General features: G+C 54.4%; 3 protein-coding genes across 5 annotated transcripts; 2 read left to right on the forward strand and 1 right to left on the reverse strand.

Annotated features, from left to right (window-relative positions):
- Positions 1 to 2,459: 2,459 nt before the first annotated feature.
- Gtf2h4 (general transcription factor IIH subunit 4) lies at positions 2,460 to 7,635 on the forward strand. The gene is made up of 14 exons (XM_036176345.1): positions 2,460 to 2,646; positions 3,415 to 3,557; positions 3,796 to 3,900; positions 4,477 to 4,608; positions 4,843 to 4,939; positions 5,025 to 5,113; positions 5,290 to 5,401; positions 5,527 to 5,595; positions 5,750 to 5,833; positions 6,031 to 6,163; positions 6,335 to 6,465; positions 6,644 to 6,691; positions 6,832 to 6,910; positions 7,348 to 7,635. Exons 2-14 carry the CDS (start codon positions 3,418 to 3,420, stop codon positions 7,518 to 7,520), a joined length of 1,392 nt encoding a protein of 463 aa, XP_036032238.1. The 5' UTR covers positions 2,460 to 2,646; positions 3,415 to 3,417; the 3' UTR covers positions 7,521 to 7,635.
- A 115-nt stretch (positions 7,636 to 7,750) lies between these two features.
- Positions 7,751 to 18,615, forward strand: Vars2 (valyl-tRNA synthetase 2, mitochondrial). Of its 3 annotated transcripts, none has more exons than XM_036176341.1 (29): positions 7,751 to 8,281; positions 8,409 to 8,490; positions 8,581 to 8,681; positions 9,065 to 9,186; positions 9,293 to 9,359; positions 9,457 to 9,554; positions 10,452 to 10,533; positions 10,673 to 10,792; positions 11,097 to 11,208; positions 11,740 to 11,828; positions 12,231 to 12,321; positions 12,476 to 12,603; positions 12,696 to 12,799; positions 13,343 to 13,424; positions 14,035 to 14,111; positions 14,190 to 14,265; positions 14,407 to 14,512; positions 14,614 to 14,684; positions 14,766 to 14,891; positions 14,972 to 15,076; positions 15,176 to 15,244; positions 15,325 to 15,403; positions 15,491 to 15,618; positions 15,696 to 15,848; positions 16,553 to 16,759; positions 17,639 to 17,750; positions 17,858 to 18,033; positions 18,143 to 18,265; positions 18,342 to 18,615. In XM_036176341.1, exons 1-29 carry the CDS (start codon positions 8,081 to 8,083, stop codon positions 18,435 to 18,437), a joined length of 3,183 nt encoding a protein of 1,060 aa, XP_036032234.1. In that variant the 5' UTR covers positions 7,751 to 8,080; the 3' UTR covers positions 18,438 to 18,615. The 3 variants fall into 3 exon arrangements, with proteins under 3 accessions (XP_036032234.1, XP_036032235.1, XP_036032236.1); XM_036176342.1 differs by having other exon boundaries at positions 8,216 to 8,281; positions 9,065 to 9,178; XM_036176343.1 differs by having other exon boundaries at positions 8,224 to 8,288; positions 9,065 to 9,178.
- A 6,154-nt stretch (positions 18,616 to 24,769) lies between these two features.
- Sfta2 (surfactant associated 2) lies at positions 24,770 to 25,306 on the reverse strand. The gene is made up of 3 exons (XM_036176295.1): positions 25,246 to 25,306; positions 24,978 to 25,066; positions 24,770 to 24,856 (listed from the first exon to the last, which is right to left on the reverse strand). The coding sequence occupies exons 1-3, from the start codon at positions 25,304 to 25,306 to the stop codon at positions 24,770 to 24,772; spliced, it is 237 nt and encodes a 78-aa protein (XP_036032188.1).
- Positions 25,307 to 25,752: the final 446 nt, after the last annotated feature.

Below are 25,752 nucleotides of genomic sequence, written 5' to 3' on the forward strand. Positions count from 1 at the left end.
CCCAATCACCCAGAGTTATCTAATGTGGACGATTTCCCTAGACAGCTGCTCTGGGGATCCCTTGTCTCGTACAGGTAGGTGGCTACTCCCACCCAACATTTTACGAGTGTTCTGGGGGTCTGAACTCTGGTCACTAAACCATCTTCCCAGCCTTTCAGTTTTATAGACATATCAGAGCTTCTTACGGGCTGTTTAAGACACTCTGTAATTTGCATTTCTCCCTCTGCTGATGGGTCATGTGCAGTTCAAGGCCCCAGTATGCATACAGGCCCCTCCTTTCTCAGGGGTGCCCAGTCTTCCACATTGTTGGGATGATTCATTTTTATCTAACCAGCCTCTGGCACCGACCTGTGAGTCTTTGCCATTGAGTTCAGGAAGCATCTTTGTTGGGTATCTCTGCACCTAATGTATGGGTGAGGTTTTCAGGATGATACAATTTTTTTTTTTTTTTTTTTTAGGTTTTTTGAGATAGTGTTTCTCTATAAAACAGCCCTGGCTGTCCTAGAACTTGCTTTTGTAGACCAGGCTGGTGTTGAGCTCACAGAGATCCGCCTCTTTATGGCTGTCTTACAACTCTCTATGTAGGGTAGCCTGGCCTTGAATTTACAGAAATCTGCTTGCTTATGCCTCCTGAGTGTTGTGATTAAAAGTGGGTGCCACCACCACTCCTGACCCTCCTGCCTCCACTTAACATCCAGTGTAGAATTACAGGCCCATAATCCCACACTTAGCTTTATTTTTTTTTCTTTCTTGCTAAGATTTGGTTGTTTCTTTAATTTCCGTTGTTTTTGTTCTTTTAGCTTCTTTTTTTCTTTTTAAAGAAGATTTATTATTTTAAGTTATGCATATGCACATGTGTGTGCAGGTGCTACATGGGCCAGAAGAGGGCAGTGGATCTCCTTGCCTGGAACTGGAGTTACAAGCATTTGTGAGCTGCCCCGTGTGGGTGCTGGGAACTAATTGAATTCAAATCCTCTCCAAGAGCAGTATGCTATGCTCTTAACTGATGAACTATCCCCCACCCCACTTTATTGCAAACCAAAAGTTTCTCATCTCTTTACAAGGCATTGGGATTTCTTACTATTGCTTATTTCTTTTGCTAATCTTGCATGTTTCTTGTTTTCTTTTTTTCACTGTTAGATTTCTAAAGCAGCTTAAAGGACAGAAGGCAGGAAAGAGACTGGAGACTGACCTCAACAGACTGGACTGTTTCAAACATAGAGGGCAGCCATGGCAGTAGAGGGGTATCAGCCAAAGGTGAAGGGGATACTTGGGGTTTATAGAGGAGATTTGAGGAATGGGAAGTTAAATGCCACTTCTGGGGCTATGTGCAAGTCTTCGGTTTCTCCCTCCTGGAGTTGTTCCTCCAGACAAGGCCATTTTATCCTTAGAAACAGCCTTGCCCCAGATATCAGGATGAAGGTCATAGTGGACAAATGAGTTTGGCGATGGCAATTCGGGGGAAGGGGCTGGTTCAAAGTTTATTCTAACATTTACAACCAAGACAATGTCAAATTACTTTCATTTAAAAAAAAATCACTCATTCATTACTATTGTGTGTGAGTGTATGAGGGCAAAGGCTCGTGGGGGTGGTGGGGGCGGTGGGGGAGTGGTGGTGGTGGTTCGTTTTGCCATGGCATGGACATAGAAGTCAGTCCTCCAGCTGAGTGGTGGTGGCGCATGCCTTTAATCTCAGCACTCGAGAGGCAAAGCCAGGTGGAATTCTGAGTTCAAGGCCAGCCTGGTCTACAGAACGTGTTCCAGGACATCCAGGGATACACAGAAAACCAAACCAACCAACCAACCAACCAATCAAACAAACAAAAATAAATGACTAACTAAATAAATAAATAAACAGAATTTGCGCCATAATTGGAGAAATTATAGTTGACCTTAGTTGACTTTCTCTCCAGTAAATTCATAAATCAAATCAGAGCAAACAGCAGCTTTCTTTTAAAAATTGTAGTGGAGTTTTCTAACGCCTTGGGAGTAGGAAGGACCCTGGAGAAAGACATTTAAGATTGATTGAGCATTTAATTGCCAAATAAGGGCGAACTAGATTGTGTTAATCCTCGCTTCGTGAAAATGCTCTGCACTGTGCTTTATCTCAGTTTCATGGGGAACATCAGAGATCAAGAAACCCAGTTTTGAGGTCTCTAAATTTGACACACCACCAGGGAGGGAGCTGCCTCAGCGGGTCTCTGATAGGAGGCCTTGGGAGCTCCTCCAGATTGGTCGCCTCCTCCTGCCTGGGCGGGACAGAAATTCTTAGTCGCAAAAGAGATGCGGAACTAAATGGTCTGTCTTAGGGTGTTCTTAGGGAATCCAATGAAAAACCAGCTTCTCTCTGCTGGTCTTCTTGCGGTGGCTTTCGGGAATTGTAGTCAAACCTTCCTCACAATGCTCTAATGTAGGCAAGGAGAGGACTACAATTCCCACCATGCCACGCGGCAGGCGAGTGCGTTGCCTGTTCTCATCCCCTTTACTCTTCACACTTTTCCCTGCGTTCTCTTCCCTTTGGACTGGTTTTTTGGCTGGTTCCTGTCTGAGGAATACTTCGTGGCTCTCCCACCGTTTTTCTCATCCTTTATTCCAGAAGCCAATGCGAGACATTGGCTCTGATTAAGCGACGGCTCGTGACCCGGGGTACGCGAGGGGGATCCGAGTGGTGAGGGGGTATGAGAGGGCTAAGGGAGAGTTGAGCGAGAGGTGGCGTGAAAGAAAAGCCAGGGAGAAGTGAGGAGCTCGGACGGCGTGGGTCTCAGTGAAAGGGGTGAGGATGGCTTGCGGGGAAAGGGATAGAAAGGGATGTAGGTTGGTAAGCATGGAGGCAGCTTATAGCCATGTCTCCAGATGAGAGCTAAGGGCTTGACAGGTTTGGAGCTTATAGACTGATCTGACTAGGAGGGTGGGGGGAGAAAGTAGGCTGGTTCAGATTAGCAACTTTGCCACTGCTTAGATGAACTTGAGGCCTCGTTGATATGCAAAACAATTTTGCAAGTATGGAACAGTAAGTGATTCTGTCACTTGTCCACACTGGTGAGGATCTGGATTTGATCCTCAGGACCATACACAAAAATGGGAATAATTCCACCAGTTGGAGACTGAGAGAAGGTTGAACTTTAGGGGAGATGTGGGATGAAAAGCCAGCTTTGCTGCATTCCTGTAATCCCAGCACTTGGGAAGTGGAGACTGAAGGCTTGGGTGTTCAAAGCCATCCTTGGCTACCTAGCAAGTTCAAGGTGATCCTGAGCTGCTTGATGAAGAAGCAGGAACATGAGAGGTTTGAGAGAAATGATGAGTGGCACCAGAGAGGAAGGTGTAGAAGTGATGGGTTATAGTGGACCTGATCTGGAGTCAAAGTGACACTGGCCTGGATTGTGGGGCAGTACTTCTGACATTTGTACCTCTCAGGTGATGGAGAGCACCCCTGCAAGGGGTGGACTGAACCGAGCGCACCTGCAATGCAGGAATCTGCAGGAGTTCTTAGGGGGCCTGAGCCCCGGGGTGCTGGACCGATTGTACGGGCACCCTGCCACTTGTCTGGCTGTCTTCAGGTGAGGGGCCTTTCAAAGCAAGAACCATGGTTTGGGAATATAACAGGGTCTGCTGACTGGGATTAGTTGTCATGGGGAGAGGCTGAGCCTAGTGTGAGTACCAGCGTGTTAGACATCACTCCAAAGTGTGGCGATCCAAAACGGAAGGAGGTTGTGAGGGCGGTGGGACTGGTAAAGAGGTGTGAGATGTTTGAGGTGCAGCCAGTTTCTGGTAACATCTGGCCTCTGAACTTTACAGGGAACTCCCTTCTTTGGCTAAGAATTGGGTAATGCGGATGCTTTTTCTGGAGCAGCCTCTGCCGCAGGCTGCGGTGGCCCTGTGGGTGAAGAAAGAGTTCAGCAAGTGAGTCCTGAGCACAGCTGGTGCTGGCTGCCCAGTGGCTGCATTCTCAAACTGCACGTCCAACACACACACACACACACACACACACACACACACACACACACACGCTAGGGATCAAACCTAGGGCCTTTCAACAGGCTGTGCCCTATGCAGGGAACACCCTCCAGAGTACACTTGCAGTGTTTTCCCTTTGGAGAGCTGTGATGTCTGTAACTCACTAGTTGTATGCTAACTTAGAAAAAAGAAAAAAGCAGTCCCAGAAGTTGGGAAGTAGAGATGGAAAGATCAGAAGTTCAAAGGCTACATAGTAATTTTCAGGCTGTCCTCGACTTCAGAGGACCCTCTCTGAAACAAAACAAGAAAGGAATTGACTTAGAGAACAGAAGCAAACAATGATAAACACAAACACACAAACTAGGCTCTACTTAGTGTTGCAGTACAGGCGTCGGAGGTCAGAAAGCACAGCTTCACTCTGGGACACTGTTCCAAGGGCCACCAGTTTGGAAAGGTAGAAGTGGAGCCCCTGGGGGTCTTCTTTCTGCTCATGACACACCACTCACCTCTGCTTCCATCCAGGGCTCAGGAGGAAAGTACAGGGCTGCTGAGTGGCCTCCGTATCTGGCATACCCAGCTGCTCCCTGGTGGACTCCAGGGCCTCATCCTCAACCCCATCTTCCGCCAGAACCTCCGAATTGCCCTTCTGGGTGGGTATGTCGTTTCCCTCTCTTCCTGAGCTAGGCCAGGGGACCTGCTGATTACAGTGATGGAGGAGAAGCTCCTGAGAGGCCTCCCCAGAACCTATGCCCACCCCCACTTGGAAGCTCCTTCAAAAATACATTGGACCGGGTGTGGGTGTAGGGTGTAGAAAATGTCCTCTTCTCATGGTCTATGGGGAAGCAGGAAACAGACAGGGCTCCTTACTCCTGCCCATCCTGGCCACAGGGGCAAGGCCTGGTCTGATGACACCAGTCAGCTGGGACCAGACAAGCACGCCCGGGACGTCCCCTCACTTGACAAGTATGCTGAGGAGCGCTGGGAGGTGAGGATCGGGCCTGCGTGTGCCTCTGCTGTGTGCCCATTCCCTGTGGGACTGGAGACCACAGGCTGATCCCTTTTGTCTCTAGGTGGTCTTGCACTTCATGGTGGGCTCCCCCAGTGCAGCTGTCAGCCAGGATCTGGCTCAGCTCCTCAGCCAGGCTGGACTTATGAAAAGGTAAGGAGGGCAGAGCACAGCAGCTCCCCGCTCGACTAGCTCTTGGGTCTCCAATAAAGTGGGGGCCTGGGGTTAGGAGGGCTTGAGAAGAGTTGGCTGAGGCCTGTCCGAGTACGTGTAACCGGAAACGGGTAGCCCTTCTTTGCATGTTGCTCCCGTCACCCCTCCATTTCTAGTGCTGAACCTGGAGAGCCACCCTGTATCACCTCTGCTGGCTTCCAGTTCCTGCTACTGGACACGTCTGCCCAGCTCTGGTACTTCATGCTGCAGTATCTTCAGACAGCCCAGGTAAGAGCCAGGGCCTAGGCCGGCGTGCCCGCTCTTCTCAGCTCCCCCCCCCCACCCCCCCCAGTCACAGCCCGTACCCTGTGCTGCTAACCCCTCCTCCTGTCATTTCTCTCCTCTCTCCTCAGAGTCGGGGCATGGACCTAGTGGAGATCCTCTCCTTCCTCTTCCAGCTCAGTTTCTCTACTCTGGGCAAGGTGAGGAGGGGGCTGGAGGACAGGGGGGTAAAGAGAGGTCAGGAGGAGTAGGATGATGAGCATGACCACAGAGCTAGCTGAGAAGGCAAGAGGGAGGAGGGCTGGGTGGTGAGTGGGGATGTGTCCCAGCCCCAGCTGGCCGCTTCCTCCCCAGGACTACTCCGTAGAGGGCATGAGTGATTCTTTGTTGAACTTCCTGCAACACCTGCGTGAGTTTGGACTTGTTTTCCAGAGGAAGGTACGCACACCTAGCCTCCTGGCTTCTAGGAGAGTGGGGTGCTGGGGTGTAGCAGAAAGCCCTCGCCAGGACTGAGTGGCTGGGCCGTTTGAGGGGGGTTGTTAAAGGTTGGTTTTGTACTGGGGGATCTGATGTCTAACAGGAAGGTGTTGGGGTGGCGATCTGAAAGAGGACCCTGCTTCCCCGTGTCCTTCCAGAGGAAGTCCCGGCGTTACTACCCCACGCGCCTGGCCATCAATCTCTCATCTGGTGTCTCCGGGGCTGGGGGCACCGTGCACCAGCCAGGCTTCATTGTCGTAGAAACCAATTACCGACTGTATGCCTACACCGGTGAGGCGGGGTGGAGGTGGATGGGAAGGGGGTGGGGGGTGCACAGGAGGATATCCAGTTCTGGCCATGTTTATGGTTCCGGAGTGCTCTGGTATGTCCTCTAGCACTTGAGGGCAGGGCTAGAGGAAGGCAGCATGGGCAGCCTCCTCACTGCTCCTCTTCCCTGGGCAGAGTCGGAGCTGCAGATCGCACTGATGGCTCTCTTCTCTGAGATGCTCTATCGGTTCCCCAACATGGTGGTGGCGCAGGTGACCCGGGAGAGTGTGCAGCAGGCCATTGCCAGCGGCATCACAGCCCAGCAGGTACCCTGCGTGGACAGGAGGTCGGAGATGGGCTGGGCTTGTCCTGGGGACAAGATATCCCTGTCATGGAAGCGTAGCTTCAGGTCTGTCAGGCGGTGGCTGGGCAAATACAGGAGATGCTGTTTCAGTGACACTGGGGGCTGCTCCAATGGCTGTCTGTATTCTTGCGTTTTCCTAGATAATCCATTTCCTAAGGACACGGGCCCATCCAGTGATGCTCAAACAGGTATGGATGGGTACCAAGATGCCGGAAGCTGGCGGCCTGGGCACCTAGCAATGAGAGGATGGATAGGAAAGGGGCATCTAAACCAGAGACTGCTTTGGGCACCTGCCCTGGGTCCTATAGCCCCACCCTTGTCCCTGCAGACTCCTGTGCTGCCTCCCACCATAACAGACCAGATTCGGCTGTGGGAGCTAGAAAGGGACAGACTTCGTTTCACTGAAGGTGAGAGGCTTCTGTTGATCCAGTCTTGGTCATTGGCTAAAGAGATAAGGCCAGCAATTTGGCCGTGGTGAATGAAAAAGGTGGTGTGCATTTCTTTCTTATTTCTCCCACAGAGAGGGAGAGAAAAGCTGGTCCTTTATTTTGATGTTTTTGTAGCAGGAAATATGTCCCAAATCAGTGAGGTTTGGATTAAGTTAGTTAGGTGAGGGTAAGAGGCAGGGCAGTCCCGTCATCTCCCCGGGTAGGTTTGCATGGTTTTTCTCGTGGTATTCTGTTGTCTTTTCAAATGTCTGGATGCCACGAGTGTTAAGGTGAACAGACAGTCATCCGTGGAGAGTTCGATCTTAGAACTGGCCTGCTGCCTCTGCGGGGATGCCGCCCGGAGGGGCTGAGGCCACTGCAGCCCCTCACCTCCTGCTTGTCCCACCCGACCCCAGGCGTCCTGTATAACCAGTTCCTGTCGCAAGTGGACTTTGAACTGCTGCTGGCCCACGCGCGGGAGCTGGGCGTGCTGGTGTTCGAGAACTCGGCCAAGCGGCTGATGGTGGTGACGCCGGCCGGGCACAGCGACGTCAAGCGCTTTTGGAAGCGGCAGAAGCACAGCTCCTGAGCCGCCGGGTCTGGGCCCGGGCGGGCGGGCGGGCGGGCAGCTTTCCAACTCAGATGTATTTTGTTTACACACCGGGACACTTCTTGTTTAATAAAATTAAGGAAAAAAAGCTAAGCGGCTCCGGATGCCTGCCGCGTTTTCCCATCCTAGGTGGTGGTACCCACTTGTACACAAAACCCTTGGAGCGAGTGTCTTCTACGCACGCGCCGGCGCGGCCCCGCCCCTGTGCGCGCGCGCACCCGGCGGCGGTCCGTCCGCGTGGAGAGTCCGCCTTGGCGTTCCGGATACAGGCGCGTGGTGGGGCTTTGGGGGCTCCCTGGTGTCCGACCGCCGGCCTTCTCTCCCGCGTGTCCGCGTCAGCGCAGGGTGACGGCCAGAGCCCCCGCCTCCTCCGGCCGCCCTGGTTTCAGTGACTCCAGAATGCTGTTGACAGCGTGCGCTCCGCCCCTAGGCGGAAGGACATAGTGAGGGGTCCAGCTGCTGGGAGTGAGGGAGTGTGAGCTCGTAAAGTCCCATGTCCTCTCAATGAGCAGACCTTGACTTCTTCCCAAACACTCCCGATGCCTCATTTACCTCCGGCCGCTCTCCGGCCACCGCTTTGGGTGCTGAGGCCCCCATGGGGTCTCTCCAGGCCCCAGCCACTTTGTACACAGCCAGAGCTCCATGGCTCGCCCCTCTCCCGGAGGAACCGTGAAGCCAAGCAGAAGCGCCTGCGGGAGAAGCAGGCGGCCCTGGAGGCTGGGCTAGCCGAGAAGAGCAAGGTCAGGGGTCAGTCCTTGTTCCTCCAGGACTTGGGAAGGGGCTGAAGGAGGCTGGTGCGGGATCCAGATGACCGTGGAGTACTGGGAATTGCAAACTCCCTACCTCCTCACCCGTTTCCTCCCACAGTCACCTGCAGTGCCCACTAAGGCCTGGAGTCACAAGGAGGTAGTATTGTATGAAATCCCCACTGAGCCAGGTGAAAAGAAAGGTAAGCTCTAGGATGCGGTTTTTGTGATTTTGTTGCTCTTTGTTCGGCTGAAATGCAGTTCACTGGTGGATCCCTCTTCTGCTTGTACAGACGTTTCTGGGCCCCTGCCCCCTGCTTACAGTCCTCGATACGTTGAGGCGGCCTGGTACCAGTGGTGGGTGCGAGAGGGCTTCTTCAAGCCAGAGTATCAGGTTAGTGCTGGGCAGAACAGGGCTGCGAGGTCCCTAGGACAGAGTGAGCAGCCCTTGAACTTGGTGGGCACGGGCCAGCTTCACAGCTGAGCTTTCTTTTGGCCCCTGGCTTCTTCAAAGGCTTCTATCATTATCATCATCATCATTTTGTTTTTTTGAGACAGGGTCTCTATGTAGACCAGGTTGGCCTCAAACTCACAGAGAGCTACGTGCCTCCTGCCTCCCAAGTGGTGGGATTAAAGGTGTGTGCCACCACCACCTGGCCTCCTTGAAGTTCTTTTCACCCTGAGGGCACCAGGCACACACACACACACACACACACCCACACACACCCCGTGACATGCAGTCCCCTCTCGTGCTTCTGACTTCCTCGTTCCTTCTAGGCACGGCTGCCCCATGCTACAGAGGAGACCTTTTCCATGTGTATCCCACCTCCCAATGTCACCGGCTCCCTGCACGTCGGCCATGCACTCACAGTGGCGATCCAGGATGCCCTTGTGCGTTGGTGAGAGGAAATGGGGCTGCTGCAGTTCCTGAAGGGAAGGTTGGGAGTGCCGGACCGCATGAGGGTAAGCCAGTTCAAGGGTCCCCTACAGTGTTTCTGTCCTCAGGCACCGGATGCGAGGGGATCGAGTGCTGTGGGTTCCCGGCTCAGACCACGCAGGCATTGCTACACAGGTGGGTCGCTTGTCCCATTTCCTCCTCTTGGTTGGTGGTGCTGTCCTTATCCAAAGCAACCTGACTAGCTCTTGGTTCACCCTTGGCCCCACGCCAGGCTGTGGTGGAGAGACAGCTGTGGAAAGAGCAGGGCGTGAGGAGACACGAGCTGAGCCGCGAAGACTTCCTTACGGCCGTGTGGCAGTGGAAACATGAGTACGGTGATGGGGTGCACAAACAGCTGAACCTCTGCTCACCTCCACCTCTGACTGGTAGCATCGGTTCTTCCTAACCACCTCAGAAGAGCAGAAGCTCTGGGACTGAGCATTTGACGGACAGGGTGTCCGAGCTCTGTGCGCCATGTTTATGTCAGAATGCACACATTTGTGTGTGTATACACGAATGGATGTATGCACGTGTGTGCTGTTAAACCTGTCCACTTGTCTGTTCCCCCTCATTTATCATCACCGCTTCTGTGCACCCAGGCCCGTCCCCTTCCATGTCTTGTCACGTGCTTCTGTCTCCTGCTTTCTTACGTTTTTCACCAAGTGGCTGCTCCTGCCGGACATGTGCAACATGGGCCTTGTGCATCCCAGCATAGTTGTGAACTGTAAATTTACTTAAAACATTTTGAGGACTTTGTGTGTGTGTGTGTGTTTTCCCTCTATTGCATAATTCTCAAATGTGAACTTTCTGAATGTCAATGTCATGTTACAGTGCTATGCAGAATAAATGTATATATCTGCTCACAACCCATGGGCTGCAGCTTTAGGGGTGTGTGTGTGTGTGTGTGTGTGTGTGTGTGTGTGTGTATGTTCGCATAACCCAGGGGCCACAGCTTAGACACCATTGGGTGTAGCCCAAGACAGTTATTTATCCTATGTGGCTCAGAGAAGCCAAAAGTTCAGACACCCCTGCAGAGACCTTTATGTGTCTTTCAAAGCCATGAAAAGCCCCACCCTGGGTGTGTGGTTCTGTCTCCATCGGCTTCGAGACTGCTGGGCCAGTGCCCCATGTGCTTTATTTCCTCTGGTACCTGGCGTTGCTGAGCATCCTTGGTGAGTGTGTGGGAGGTGCTCTGGTCATGTTTACTGATAAGAATCTCTGGCACAGGAAAGGAGGGGAGATCTATGAGCAGCTGTGCGCTCTGGGTGCCTCTCTGGACTGGGATCGAGAGTGTTTCACGATGGACGCTGTGAGTTCATGTTATGGTCCCTGTGGGTTTTGTGGGGAGGGTGTTAGAGACCAGTGTGGAATGTGTTGGGAGAGGAACGAGGGAATCCCTGGGTTCGGCCGAGGGAGGACGCCAGGTGTGGACACTCAGGTCATCCTAGGGCTCCTCGGCAGCTGTGACGGAAGCTTTTGTACGACTCTACAGCTCGGGACTGTTGTACCGGAACCGTCAGCTTGTCAACTGGTCGTGTACCCTGCGATCAGCCATCTCAGACATTGAGGTGAGGAAGAGGAAGAAAAGCAGGCTGGCGGAGTCAGGACCCTGCCGCAGGCAACTGCGTCTGATTTTCTCAAGCTGTAGCCACTCTGCTTCTTCACCCGTCAATCAGACGGTGGCCGGACTGCCTTGTAGGGACATTGTCAAGAGTCACAGAATTTGCGCAGTGCTCAGCACAGTGAGCTGCCATGGCTTCTGAGCTCTGTGACTTGACTGTGGAGGATGGGATTTGGGTGGATGGCCGTGGGACTCCTGCATGTGAGCTCTGCGGAAAGACTGCTTTCTCACCTGCCTCCTCAACCTCCCAGGTGGAGAGCCGGCCCCTGCCTGGCCGCACCGTGCTCCAGCTGCCAGGCTGCCCGACCCCTGTGTCTTTCGGGCTCCTTGTCTCTGTCGCCTTCCCTGTGGATGGCGAGCCCGGTGAGTGTAGTCCTGAAAGTTTCCCTCTTAGCTCTGCTTCCCATTTTCTCGAGCGTATGGTGGGTTGCTGGGACCCCGGTAGTTTTCCTGTTGTGGGTCCTTACTCTGGGGATTCTGGGGGAAGAAAAGCACACGTGGACCGCTTCTCTGGGAACTTAGTAGGATTCTACAAGAGTCTTTCACTAAGGAAAGAGGTGGAAGATCAGTTCTAAGCTAATGGTGGTGCATTAATTGTGACCACAGCATTTGGGAGGCAGAGGTGGGAGCACTCCCAAGTTTAAGGCTCACCTGGTCTACATAGCAAGTTCTAAGCCAGCCAGGGCTACATGAGGCCCTGTCTCAATAAAACAGTGCAAAGGAAGGTTAATTGTAAAGTGTAGTTCGTAAGTGTTCAGATAGTTCAGAAAAGGGCAAGAGGCAGGATGGGGCCAGCTGGACCTTGTCTGCCTGCCCTCAGCTGTACCCACTTCCCCTGTGTCGGCGGAGGGCCGGGGTGACGGCTGACCTCAGTGCTTGCATGCTGGTCTCCAGGTGCGGAGATTGTGGTGGGAACCACCAGGCCCGAGACGCTGCCTGGAGATGTGGCTGTGGCCGTTCACCCGGACGACCCTCGATACACAGTGAGTGACTGGAGTGTGCCTGCCCTCCGCCTGCACCCTTTCTTCGCTGTTCGCCCCCTCTTCTGAGACCCCCCCTCTCAGCCCTGCGGTGCCTCTAACTAGGCTCACTTCCTGGTTTTGATATTCTGCTTTTCCTCGTGCTCGGGGTTAATTAGCTTTGGCCTCCAGACCAAATGCAGCTGCTGCCCGTTGGTGTCCCCGCCACACTCACTGGCTGTGTGCTTCCTGTGGCTGCCTTCACAGTAGCGGTGGAGGGGCTGCTCAGACACTGCTTCTTGGCTCACTGGCTGGGCCTCACCCTCCGCTTCCCTTCCGCCTTCCAGCCCTTGCCCTGGGGGTTCTCAGGGCCCAGAGCCTCTGCCCCATACCTGAACCTCCCCTAACTGCTCACCTTCCCTTTAGCATTTGCATGGGCGACGGCTTCGTCACCCTTTGACAGGACAGCTTCTCCCCCTCATCACAGACACCAGTGTTGAGCCGCGTGTGGGCACAGGTGTGTGGACGACAAGGGGACAAGGGAGGGAACGAAGTGGGCGAGCCGTGGGAGCGGCGGTGGACTGTCATGGCAGAGGGCGAGGTGTGGGATCCATGCTTCTTGAAACCCAAGACCATGATCAGTGCCATCCCACAGCAGCTGTTTCTCCCAGGGGCCGTGAAGGTGACTCCTGCTCACAGTCCAGCAGACGCCGAGATGGGAGCCCGGCATGGCTTGGCCCCACTGAGTGTCATTGCAGAGGATGGGACCATGACGCCCCTCTGTGGAGACTGGCTACAGGTGGGGCCCGCCCTGGTGTTACCCATCTCCTGTAGACACCCTCTGCCCTGCCTCATCCTGTCCGGGGCCTCTAATCTTGTCGCTTTCCCCAGGGTCTTCACCGATTTGTGGCCCGGGAAAAGATTGTGTGCACGCTGAGGGAGCGGGGCCTGTTCCGGGACCTACAGGAGCACCCGATGGTACTGCCCATCTGCAGGTAGCGCCATTTTAATCCTCCACCGGGGCCATCCCGAAGGGGATGGATGAAGGCCACGGGAGACAGCAGGCTGGGCTCCGTACCCCGGGTTACAGTGTGGTGTGGTTCTGTGCCGGGTGTCCCGGGGCTCCGTACCCCGGGTTACAGTGTGGTTCTGTGCCGGGTGTCCCGGGGCTCCGTACCCCGGGTTACAGTGTGGTTCTGTGCCGGGTGTCCCGGGGCTCCGTACCCCGGGTTACAGTGTGGTTCTGTGCCGGGTGTCCCGGGGCTCTGTACCCCGGGTTACAGTATGGTTCTGTGCCGGGTGTCCCAGGGCTCCGTACCCCGGGTTACAGTGTGGTTCTGTGCCGGGTGTCCCAGGGCTCCGTACCCCGGGTTACAGTGTGGTTCTGTGCCGGGTGTCCCGGGGCTCTGTACCCCAGGTTACAGTGTGGTTCTGTGTTAGGATTATAAAGAGGTGCCACCAAGCCAGGCTTCTGTGAGATTTTGTCCCCAGCTGTTACCTCGTACCTAACCTGGTACCTAACCCTGCTACCATTGCAGCCGTTCCGGGGACGTGGTGGAATACCTGCTGAAGAGCCAGTGGTTTGTCCGCTGCCAGGAAATGGGAGACCGAGCTGCCAAGGTGAGGCCCCAGTATGGGGAGGAGGGGAGCGTCTGAGAACCTGTCATGAAGGGTCTGGTGGTGACAGAAGAAGGCGGCCTGCTGGCTGTCCCTTGTTCTAGCCCAGAATCTTCTTGGACAGCATTCTGGGTCCTTTCTGAGATCTTTTTGTTGCCAGGCTTGACAGGCAAAAGCTCTGGCTGCCAAGCCTGGCAACAGGCGCTCAATTCCCCCAAACACACGTGGTAGAGGGAAAGAACTGATTCCTACAAGTTGTCCTGTGACCTCTGTATGTGTGTGCATGTACATCATACACGGACACCGTGTTTAAAACTTGAAGTTATTTAATTGCGAGCGTGGTGTGGTACCCTGGTGGAGATGGGAGGATCAACTGGATTCGATGCTTCTGTGTGGCGAGAACTCAGGTCGTCATGCGGTTGAGCCAAGAGCTCGGCCTGCTCAGCCGTCGGCCTGCGCAGCCATCGGCCTGCTCAGCCGTCGCACTGACCACCTTTTGCAGTTTGAGTCAGAGTCTGGCTGGACAGGAACTTGGTTACGTAGACCACACTGACCTCAAACTCACAGGGGTCTCCTGGGACTAGGACTAAAGGCGCGGCCACCTTTTTTCCAGGCTGTGGAGTCGGGGGCCCTGGCGCTCTGGCCCTCCTTCCACCAGAAGAGCTGGCAGCACTGGTTTGCCCACATTGGGTAAGGGGGCTCTCACGAAGGTGGGAGGGCGAGGACCACTGGTCCCAGTGCAGCGTTAACTGGCATCTCATTTGACAGGGACTGGTGTGTCTCCCGGCAGCTGTGGTGGGGCCATCAGATTCCAGCCTACCGGGTGGTTGGAGAGAAGGCAGAGGTTGGTGAGAGGCAGCGGGGTGTGGAAGGAAGCCTTGCCAGGTGGCGGGAGCTCAGTGCCGGGACGGTGGAACCTCCTCTAGACCCCCCTCTAGAGGAGCCTGCCACACTTACCCCCTTGGCTCCCTGTCCCTCTCTTCAGGACGACAGGAAGGAACTTTGGGTGGTCGGGCGGTCAGAGGCTGAGGCCAGAGCGGCAGCGGCAAAACAGACCGGGAGACCAGGGGCCGACCTGACCCTGGAGAGGGGTGAGTGCGTGGCAGAGGCTGGCCAGGTCTGTGAGGGACGCTGGGAACGGAGATTTGAGACAAGAGGTCCTAGCTGTCGCTGTTCCCTGTTCTGTCCCCAGACCCGGACGTCCTGGATACCTGGTTCTCGTCGGCGCTTTTCCCCTTTTCTGCCCTGGGTTGGCCCCAAGAGGTGAGGTGGGGTGGGCGTAACACAGGTGGACAGGCCTGGCCGAGGCAGGCGGGGGCCTTACTGCGCATCTTGTCGTCCTAGACGCCAGACCTTGCTCGTTTCTACCCCCTTTCACTTCTGGAAACTGGCAGTGACCTCCTGATGTTCTGGGTGGGCCGCATGGTCATGCTGGGGACCCAGCTCACAGGGCAGCTCCCCTTCAGCAAGGTAACGTACTCCAGTGCCCCGAATGCCTGTCCTCCCTCCTGGTCCCTAAGCCCTTCTGCTGACCCTGTCCATGTCTCCAGGTGCTTCTTCATTCCATGGTTCGGGACAGGCAAGGCCGGAAGATGAGCAAGTCCCTAGGGAATGTGCTAGACCCACGGGATATCATTAGTGGGCAGGAGCTGCAGGTAAGAACAAAGGCTTTTGCTCAAGGGATGAAGAGGTTGGAGGAGAGCATGGAGAGAGTGGCCGTGACCTTGGGCCATGAATGTCCTGCTCATCCCCAGGTGCTGCAGGCCAAGCTGAGAGATGGCAACTTGGACCTGGGAGAGCTAGCCATTGCAGCTGCAGCACAGGTGGGACCTGTAGCCCTTGGCTGCCAGCTTCCTCTGCAGCCTCGAAGGCACTGGCCACACCTGTCTTCCTTTGGTTGCAGAAAAAGGACTTTCCTTACGGGATCCCTGAGTGTGGGACAGATGCCCTGAGATTTGCACTATGCTCCCATGGAATCCTGGGTGAGCCTTGGTGGTGGTACGGCAGAGGGACCTGTGTGGACAGCACTGCTGGCTGAGGATGAGGAGATTCCTTGTTCTTCCCTGCAGGGGGCGACCTGCACCTGTCTGTCTCTGAGGTCCTGAACTACCGCCATTTCTGCAACAAGCTCTGGAATGCCCTGCGCTTTATCCTCCGCGCTCTGGGGGAGGACTTCGTACCCCAGCCGGCAGAGAAGGTGGGAGGGCAGCTAGCCTGGAGAGGTGTCAGGAAAGGGGTCCAGCCATCCCGGTCCTCACGGCCGCCTGCGTGCAGGTGTCTCCGTCCTCCCACATGGACGCCTGGATTCTGAGCCGCTTGGCCTTTGCAGCCCACGAATGTGAGAGGGGCTTCCTCACCCGGGAACTTTCGCTCGTCACCCACACCCTGTATCATTTCTGGCTCCACAACCTCTGTGACGTCTACCTGGTGAGTGGGAGGGCACAGCCTAACAGTTTCCAGAGCTCCACGGGTATGTCCAGTTGTCCCCTGATCAAGAAAAGCATGTTCCTCCTTCACTGGCCTGCCCAGAGCTGCTGCCTGCCTGTCCTAGTGAGGAAGGGTCTAGGAAAGAGGGCAGAGGCGGCTGCTTCAGCCCCTATAGCTGCTGCATTTACAATGTGGGCAGCTACATCCTGGGAGGACAGTGGGGGGTTTCAGACCAGGGTCTTACGCAGTGTCCCATGACAGTCACCCAGAGTGCCTGTCCACTTCAGTTCCCCACTTAGGCACTCAGGGTTGTTTAGGACTTGCAGTGGGGCTGTTCCTTAGCTTTGTTCCAGGGCAGGGGACATGGCGCATTATAGACTTGCCTAGGTAGCAAGCTCAGGGACCTGGGTTCTATCTCCAGCACTGCAGGGAAAAACCTCTGTCTTCTTCTGATAAGCAATAAAAGACCAAAACCCTTTTTTTTCCCCCTAAACTCTACCGCTTCCTCTCCCCTCCTCTGGGAATCACTGCTTGGGCCCTGTTCACTTGCACACCCAGGGATAGCATGGTACTGGTGATGTTCAGTCCCTTAGTGTAGCTGGAGAGCATCTTCCCGTCCCAGGAGCTGGTCCCCACCGGCACAGCAGTGACAGAGAGGCAGGGTGCGGTGTGGTGGCTGTACTACCTGTCAGCTTCCTCCGTAGGAAGCGGTGAAGCCAGTGTTGTCGAATGTACCCTGTCCCCCAGGACCCCCTCAGGTCCTGTTCTCCTGTGCCGATATTGGTCTGCGCCTCCTCGCGCCACTGATGCCCTTCCTGGCAGAAGAGCTTTGGCAAAGGCTGCCCCCCAGGCACGGTGGTCCCCTCGCCCCCAGCATCTGTGTGGCTCCCTACCCCAGTGCCCACAGCCTGGTGAGTCATGGGCAGGGGCAGCCTTGGGATGGCTGAAGGTTGAGGGATCACTGTCACTTAGCCACGGGGCTTTTTACGTGGGTTTCCAACCCGGGAGATGCTTGGCAAGCATTTATGTGCCGAGCCATTCCCCGGCCCCACTTTTTTGAGACAGGGTCTCTCTTTATAGCCCTGACTGTCCTGGAACTCATTACGTAGACCCACCTACCTCTGCCTCCCAAATGCTGGGATTAGGGGCAAGTACCACCATGCCCAACCTACTGTTGTCTCAATGTCTTCAGGCTTAGAGTTTGCGCTGGGTGTGGTGATGCACACCTTTAATCCTAGAACTTGGGAGGCAGAGGCAGGAGGATTTTGAGAGTTTAAGGCCAGCCTGGTACACATATCAAGTTCTAGGACTACATAGAGACCTTATCGCAAAAAGGGGGGGGGGGATAAAGGAAAGTCTGGGGCTAGAGAGGTGGCTCGGCAGTTACAGAGCATTTGTTCTTACAGAAGACCTGGGTTCAATTCCCAGCACCCACATTGGTGGCTCATAGCTGTAGTCCCAGTTCCAGGGGATCCAGCAGGCATGCATGTGTTACACATAAATGCATGCTTACAAAGTAAAATTGTTGTAGATGTAAATCTGATCCTCATTGGGCTCTGTGTTTTGATGGTATTTAGATTTCTGGCCCGGTTGGGATTGGTTGGTATCTTCAGAGTGAGTACAAGCGTCAGCCACTGGCTGTGCCAATCTGTAGGTGGCGCCCTCACACGTTGCCCTGCTCCTGGAGGCGGAGCATTATGCTTGCTGATGAGGCAGGTGGATAGAGGGTACAGCAACATCAATGCTGAGTTTCCCAGGAACTTCCTCACTGACTCTGGTTTCTTCACCAGGAGTCCTGGCGCCAGCCTGAGCTGGAACGCCGCTTCTCCAGAGTCCAAGAGGTTGTACAGGCACTACGGGCCCTCCGAGCCACCTACCAGCTTACAAAAGCACGACCTCGAGGTGAGGCTGGTCCTGGGTGTCTTCAAGGAGGGGCTGTCAGGGAAGGGCAGCACGTGTGGGCGAGGATGCCCACGCTGCCCCTGATTCACTGTCCCTGCCTCCACTAGTACTGCTCCAGAGCTCAGACCCAGCAGAACAGGGCCTATTCCAGCCCTTCCTGGAGCCCCTCAGCACCCTGAGCCACTGTGGGGCTGTAGGGTTCCTGCCCCCAGGGGCACCAGCTCCCTCAGGCTGGGCCCTGGCCCCACTGGATGACACCATGAAGATCTACATGGAGCTGCAGGTGACCAGAGGGGATTGGAGGGATTTCAGAGGAGGAGGGGTGGAAGGGAAGGCCTTAGGATGGAGGCTGAGCAGGCTGCAGGTGTGCTGATTTCTCTCCTGTTCCGCAGGGCCTGGTGGACCCCCAGAGCCAGCTACCTCGGCTAGCTGCCCGAAGGCAGAAGTTACAGAAACAGCTTGATGACCTCTTGAACCGGACTGCATCAGAGGGGCTTGCAGAGAGGCAGCAGAGGGTAAGCCTGAGTTCCTGGGGGGTGGAGGATAGGTGGGGAGGCCAGCTCACCCATTCTCATCCTTTTCCTTGTCCAGCTTTCCTCCCTCCGCCTGGAACTGTCAAAGCTGGACCAGGCAGCCTCCCACCTCCAGCAGCTGAGAGAAGAGGCTCCCGGTGCCCGGGGACTCTGAGCTCTGCTCACACCCATGCTGGCGTTCCTTCTCAGGCTGTTCATGAGGACAGAGCTGCCTGCTGTTGGTGCAGTGGGACCTCAGAGGTTGACACCTTCCTCATTTTGTAAAAGGAAGCAGACCGAAGTCCCTGTGACGCAAGAATGAGGAGGTGGAGATAAAATGATAAAATCCCAAACACGCCTGCGTGTGATCGCTCATCACCCTGTGCCTTGCTTGACTGTCTTGTGTCTCCTTTGTTCTGGGAAGGGGAGGGTTGCCTTGGAGCTTCTGGTGTGACGCTGGTTCCAACAGTTCCCTAGACTTAGAGTCGGGGCTCTGGTGATCCTGTTCTCCCTACATCTTACCAAGTAGAAGTTCCTTTGTTCCCGGATCCTGTGTCTGGAGGTTGATATTTTTTCCTGCACATGAAGGGACTTAAGGGGCACTGGGGACCACAGGTCACACCTACCACATACACACTCAGCGTTTGAGTTACAGTGTCTGAGTTACAAGATGCAGACAGCCACCTGCACCCAAATACCTCACCTCAGTGAAATTCAGAGCCTGCTCAGCCCTTCTGCGTGGAGGTAGCTCAGGGCAGCTACTTGTGTTGAGCCTTTTGTGGGCTGGGTCTTCCATCATCTTGGTATCTTACTAAGAACCGACTCACCTGGGTTTTAGCTTCATTTTGGACACAGAGATGCTAGAGAGGATGGAAGTAACTGCCCCAGCTTATCAACAAGATTTACTCTAGCTGATTCAACAAACCAGCTCAGGCGTGGCGCATTTGTGCAGCAGGAACCAAATCTCAAGCGCGGTGGTTGCTCTGACATGTGCTCCTAATGCTGGGCAGAAGTGCAGGCTTGGCTGCCGCGTCTCCGCCCTTCCACCTTGTTTTCCTGACACCACATTCCACGTCGTCTCCATTTGCTGCCGTGTGTCTGCAGGCGTACTGAAGGGAAGGAAGCAGGCGGACTCCTGGTTTTCCCCTCGGGGTTCAGTGGGTGAGAGAGTTTAAAAGTCATCAAATGTGAGCGAGAAGACTGGAGCTAAAGTGTGTTGGAGCAGTAAGTGGGTCAAGGCGGGTCTTAGAAAGATGGAATGAAGCAAAGACTTCCGGAAGGGACAAGAACAGCCAAGTGGGAGGCTGGGGAAGAAAGTGTTCCTAGAGAAAAGCGAGATGGGGCACTCCAAGTACCAGGGAGGCCCGTGTGTAGGGTAGAGCACACAAAGGGTCACCAGAGGAGGTGAGGAGAGCCGAGGGGTGTGAGGAGCTGGGCTGTAGCCAGCTCACTCAGCTGAAACAAGTTCCTCTCAAACTATGGTCAGCGGCTGCCACACGGGTCCAGTTCTAAAGCATGTTATCACGGAGGTTAGCATTGGGGGGCTCTTTGCAGGGCTGGACTTGCCTGGAAGCCCTTTCCCCAGGCTATTAACACTTCCTACTTTGCATCATGTTGGATAGACTATCATCATATAGCCGGCCTAGCTGCACATCAGAAGCCAGGTTCCCAGCTAAAATTTACACAGCTCTAGAGAAGGAGAATGGCCATCGGTTCTTTGCCAGTCCTATGAAACGTCACAATCCAGGACTACTGTCCTGTCTGTTATCAGCCACAGCTGACAGGCATCCATGGTCCTCCAGGTTTACCTCTGGTGCCCGTCTCCTGTTGGTGCCCAGATGCACAGGCTGGAGGCCTTTGGAGAGACAACTCCTGGTTATTCAAGTTCATACCAGACGCTAGTGTCGCCGAAACGGGTTGCATGTAGCTCGTGAGTCCTTTTGGACTCTGCCAGCAAGCTGTTCAGACATGCTGGGCCTGCATCCAGACCAGAGCATTTGCCGGCCATTCTGGCCACTTATCAAGAGAAACTGTTGGCCAAGAGGCCAAGGGTTTAGGGTAGAAAGCAGCCACTAGGTGGATCCTTAAGGCGGCCTATGCCTGGAGGGCAGGGTTATCCACCTGGGAGGAAAGTGGTCACAGTCCCACGGGTAGAAGAGTCCATGGCACAGCCGTGGACACTGAAAGAACATTCTTAACCACTAGGATAGTAATTTCCTCCAGAGCTGCGCTGACCATAATGAGCAGGCCAGAGGCCAACCAAGGGATTGCATGTCTGAGGTGGAAAAGCTATGGTCAACAAGGTAGTCAGACTAGAAGCTGCGTTCCCTTCTAAGCGCTGGAAACTGGAACCTAGAAAAGAGAATGTGTTCCAGCGCTAACCACTCGTTCTCCCGACCCTGCAGGAGCAACGCTGTCCCTGCCACACTAACTGTGGCCCTGTTGCTTCTGGGCCTGAAAACGCCTCCTTTATTGACAACACCTAGCAAATCTGCAACAATGTGTCTGACTTCACCAGCAAGGAACTAGACCCCCTAGTTCTCACCGATGCCAGGATCTACTCATGGCCACAGAAATTCTCTCTTGTTGGTTTTTATATACCGATATTTCCTGCTAGAGGCCATTAAAACAAACAAACAAACAAACAAAAACCTCCAGTTTATATTGAGGTCAGGTCTGTGCACAGGGAAGTACCAGGTGTTCCTTGGCTTAGACCCACAATCAGAGATCCCAGTAAGGACAGTTTCCAGGAGCCTCTGCCGATGACAAGACTCTTGTAGACAAGAGACACTGGAACATCCTCCAGTCCTGTCTCCCTCTCCAGAGCATCCTCTTGAGATTTTACTGACCTGGTATGGTACTGGATCCTCTCCTTTCTCAGTAGGGAAAGAGGAAGGCGGAGCTTATTCAGATGAATGAATTGCCTATTTACAAACCACCACTCAAAACAAAACTGGAATGAACATTCCATTTAACCTTTTCCCCTCAAGTTCATAACCTGTAAGCAAGCTCAGCACTTGGGGTGAATTATTTACCACGTGCACCTGTGATCTAGAGAATACCGAACGCTCTTTTCTCCTCTATGTCATAGCAACTGGAAATTAAAAACAAAAGAGTGCCCAGGGTGTGACGGGGCAGAAGCAGGCAGCAAAGAGGGGGGGAAAAATAGAGAAAAGCCTGGAGATGCGGGGCAGAACGAGCCCCAGTAGAACCCTCAACTCCAGGCTGCCCCCAGCAGGCTGAGCTTAGCAGTTAATGCCAGCAGCTTGCCAGAACCTGACCCTGATCTCCTGCAAACTCAGTGCTGGGGACAGAACCCAGGGCCTTGTGCAGGTCTAGGCAAGCGTGAACCCTTGAGCCCCATCCACAGTCCCACAGCCCATTCTTCCTCTATTTCCTTCCCCTTCAGACCCTCGAACTCAGTGTCTCAGCAAGGCCGCGGGGAGAGCTCCTCACACACAATAGGGCTGGGGGTGCGCCCGGAGGGGGAGTTCTGGTTTAGAGGACGGGGTATGGGTGGAGAGGCCCTTTGTCCTCTTACCTCAGCAGTAACCATGTGGATTCTGAGCAAACAGCAGAAGCCCCTCAGGGTACCAGCATCCAACAAAGACTTCCTACTCCTCCGCAACCCCCAACCTGCTCACCTGTCACTGCCTCCACCTGACTTTCAGGTACTTCCAACTCAAAGCAAGTTTGCCATCACTTTGCGTCAGAAAACTTCAAGACTGCTTTGGATTTTCCTACAACAGAGTAGGAAGCAGTAGAAAGGGGCTGGAGAGGTGGCTCAGCTCTACAGAGAACCCAAGTTTCATTCCTGGCAGCCAGGTCAGGCAGCTCCCAATGGTCTGTAACTCCAGCTGATGCCTCTGGCTTCTATGGGGCACAGGGCAGGCACACGCATGCACAAATAAAGCTGACAAGCCTTCCCTGCCCCCACACAGCCCACCCCCAGGGGCCTACACTTAGCTCAAGGGCCTGAGAGCCGGGTAGATGAGGAAGCTAAGGACCTGCTCCATGACCCTTTCTCAGGTGTGCTGAGTGGGGAGTCTGCCCTCTCCAACCCTTCCTTCCCAGTGCCTTGGGGTCTGGTTTGTTCTGTCTCTGCTTGGGAGTGGTGACTTTAGCCGCCACCCTGGTTCTCATGAGAGAAATCTCATTCTGGCAACAGAACTCAAAGTGGTGGACTCCTTACTCCTTTTGGAGGTGGGACTGACTGGGGTTCCCATCAGCTAGTCTTAGTCAAGGTGTCCCCTTGCTCTGAAAGGACCCTCGGAGTGCTAGATGAGTGTGCTACTTCCGAGTCCTGGCAATTTTCACTCTACCTTGAGTAGAAGTCTTCTCAAATCCTGGACAAGATGCCCCATAAAATGTAGTGGGGTGCTGCTACTCATGTAGGGGCTGCTGAGTGTCCCCTAGAGATGAACATCAGGGAAAGACACAAAGACCATGCTGCAGAATCACAAGAGTACCGACCCCAAAGATGTTCATCTGCTACCAGGAAGCTGGCTGGCGTGGGTATTATATAGGCCCCTGGGTCCACCCCCTTTCACCTATTGGCCCTATCTGGAAACCCTGCCCCCATACCTTCCTGCCATTTCTCCTTGAAATATCTTCTGGGGACTAGACTCGCCCATCTCAGGGAGGATCTACTTATGTGTCTCCAGCGCCCCCTCACAGCTATGGTGAACCCCAAGGCGTTATCTCCCTTGTACTGTTCTAGGAAAAGAATCTGGAAGCTGCACTCTGATGAGCACAGGTCTTGAGCTCTAGGAGCTGGGCCGAAGAATAGACTTCTGTCCGCTCCTCAAGCCTCAGTCCCCAGGTCATCTGAAGTCCCCACGCCTGACCATGGGGGCCACCTCCCAATTGGTGCAATTCCAAGGGCAAGTCACAGAACACTGGGGTCCACTGGGGACCTGTGGGTTACCTCTCCTTGATGCTACATGTTCCAGGACAGTTAGAAAGGAGAAAAGAGGCCAATGTCTGCTCTGCTCCCTTCTCACTGTGTTTTCTCGTCTTCAGAGATGTTCTCTTTGGAGTTTCTAGCACTTCCACAGGAGTAAGCTCTTCTGTGGGGTGATGGTGGCGTAGGTGGGGACTGGGAAGGACAGTCGCCATCATCTCAACACCCCCAATGGGGTCAGTCAGGCCTAGGCTACAAGATTTAGTCAGTCAGAAGCCAAGATAACTTATTTTGTTTGTTTTTGAGACTAAGCCCAGCTCAAGATTATCTTGAGGAAGGGAGTCTGCTAAAAATAGGAAGAGGAGGGCAGTGGTGGCGCACGCCTTTAATCCCAGCACTCGGGAGGCAGAGGCAGGCGGATCTCTGTGAGTTCGAGGCCAGCCTGGTCTACAGAGCTAGTCCAGGAAAGGTGCAAAGCTACACAGAGAAACCCTGTCTCAACACCCCCCCCCCAAAAAAATAATAATAAAAATAATGAAAAAAGCGGGGGTTGGGGATTTAGCTCAGTGGTAGAGCGCTTGCCTACCAAGTGCAAGGCCCTGGGTTCAATCCTCAGCTCCAAAAAACAAAAAAGAAAAAAAATAGGAAGAGGACCCTAGATCCCCAAGAGGAACTGAACTGTTAAGGCTGGGTTCCTACTCTGGCATCAGCCTGTCCCAAATGTGTCCAGCTATCATGTGACAGGCTCTGTGGTACATCCCTCCAGAGATTACCTGCATTGCCTCCCCATCTTGTGGGTGAATAGCAGCTTGGAGAGGACCGACGCTTCTTCTAGGACACCTGATCACAGGTCCAGATGGCACTCACTCCTCTAACCAGGCTGCCTCTCCCCAGTGCTGGGACTTGCTGGCTACTTCTCAGCCAAGGCACCCGTCACTTGCCTCCAAGCTCCCTGTATCCTGCTTTCCAGCCTGACCAGCCATGCAGGCCACATAGGACCCTGGGCCAATGGGCTATGTCCTGAGATGTTCTCTCCACACTCTTGGGGTTCCTGGGCCTACAGCCCCAAAGTTGAGGACAAGGGTCTGCAATTAAAATCCTGCTTGAACTAAGACATCTCTATGGTGCATGGTTTCTTGGCTGCTGTTGGACCTCAGGACAACGACCCTCTCTCTCTAGGCCTAAAGAGCATTCAGGATTGCCACAGGCATCACATGGAAAAGCCAGGGACAAAGAGGGTTACAGCAGGATAGGTGTTCTGAAGAGAGCTCAGCTGGAGGGGTGTGTGTGTGTGTGTGTGTGTGTGTGAGAGAGAGAGAGAGAGAGAGAGAGAGAGAGAGAGAGAGAGAGAGAGACAGAGACAGAGACAGAGAGAGAAACAGAGAGAGAGAGTTACCACTCCTCATATTCCAGGCTTCTGTGGTGTACAGGGAGAGTCAGTTGGCACCCTGGCATGCAGCTCACTTTTCCTGTCTGCCCGGTGCTCACAGACCCACTGGACACACCAAGGCAATCATTAGATTCCACATGTTTATTAGCATGCTCACTCCCAAGGCCCACTCCCCAAAGTTGAATGCTGGAGGCCCACACAGGCTTCAGCTGCCTCAGGTTCTGCAGGTTAGATGGTGTGATGGCCCTTTGTGATGGAGGGTCATGTTGGTCCCTGATGGGAGGTGGAGGAGGAGGCAGATCTGGGGAACAAAAATGAGTAGAGGATGAGGTATACATGGTACCCTCTCCCCACTTGACCCAGCCAGCCCGAGCAGGGACTCAGAGAAGCACACAGCACACTATCCCCTTCCTAAGAACTACCTTTTGGAGCACATCGAGAAAGCTGGAGTCCTGGGAGGCCTTGGCCTGGAAAGCCTCCGTCAGCTTTACTTTCAAAGTCACCTTTGGCCCTGGGAACCCAAAACTGTGTCTCAGATCACTGCAGTCAGGGGCACGTTACCTCCCAGGGGGGCATGTCCCCCATTCCCACCAGACTCCCTTTGCTCCAGTGCTGATCAATTCTCAGATCAGGGACTTAGTACCAAGGACTCCCCTCCCTTCTCCCCGCTGTCCACCCTCCAGCCCTCACCTGTTGCACATGTGCTGCTGAGGAGGGTCAGGATGAGGAAGAGGGGCCTCAAAGACCTCATTGTGGTTACCTCACTTCTCTGATGGCAGGAGAAACGTGGAAACGGCCTCTCTTCACCCTGGGCCCTCAGCACTGGTGTTGGGGGCACCTAGACATGGCAACTGGATTTTCCAGTTCTCCCAGAGTGGTTCCCATGACCCTGGAGAGGGCCACTCACTGGCTCCTGGGTAATGTGGAGGGTACCCCCCATTGTTTGCTTCAGACCTCGAGGAGAGAGAGGTGGGGACAAAGGGGGGGCTCCTGCAGGTGTTGGGCCCCACCTAAGCCTGGGTCCTTCAGTGGTTCGTGAGGGATTAATGATTAACTGCTTTCAGCTGTCATTCCTGCCAGGGAAGGGCTCTGGAATGTGAAAGGGAGGGTGGGCGAGGCCTTACTTCGTCATGGCCAAGAGGTGTCTTAACATCCCAGCCTCTGTGGATTTCCAGGTGGGAAATCTGGACAGAGGGG

This window comes from Onychomys torridus, unplaced genomic scaffold (genome assembly GCF_903995425.1).
Source record: "Onychomys torridus unplaced genomic scaffold, mOncTor1.1, whole genome shotgun sequence".
Lineage (NCBI taxonomy): Eukaryota > Metazoa > Chordata > Mammalia > Rodentia > Cricetidae > Onychomys > Onychomys torridus.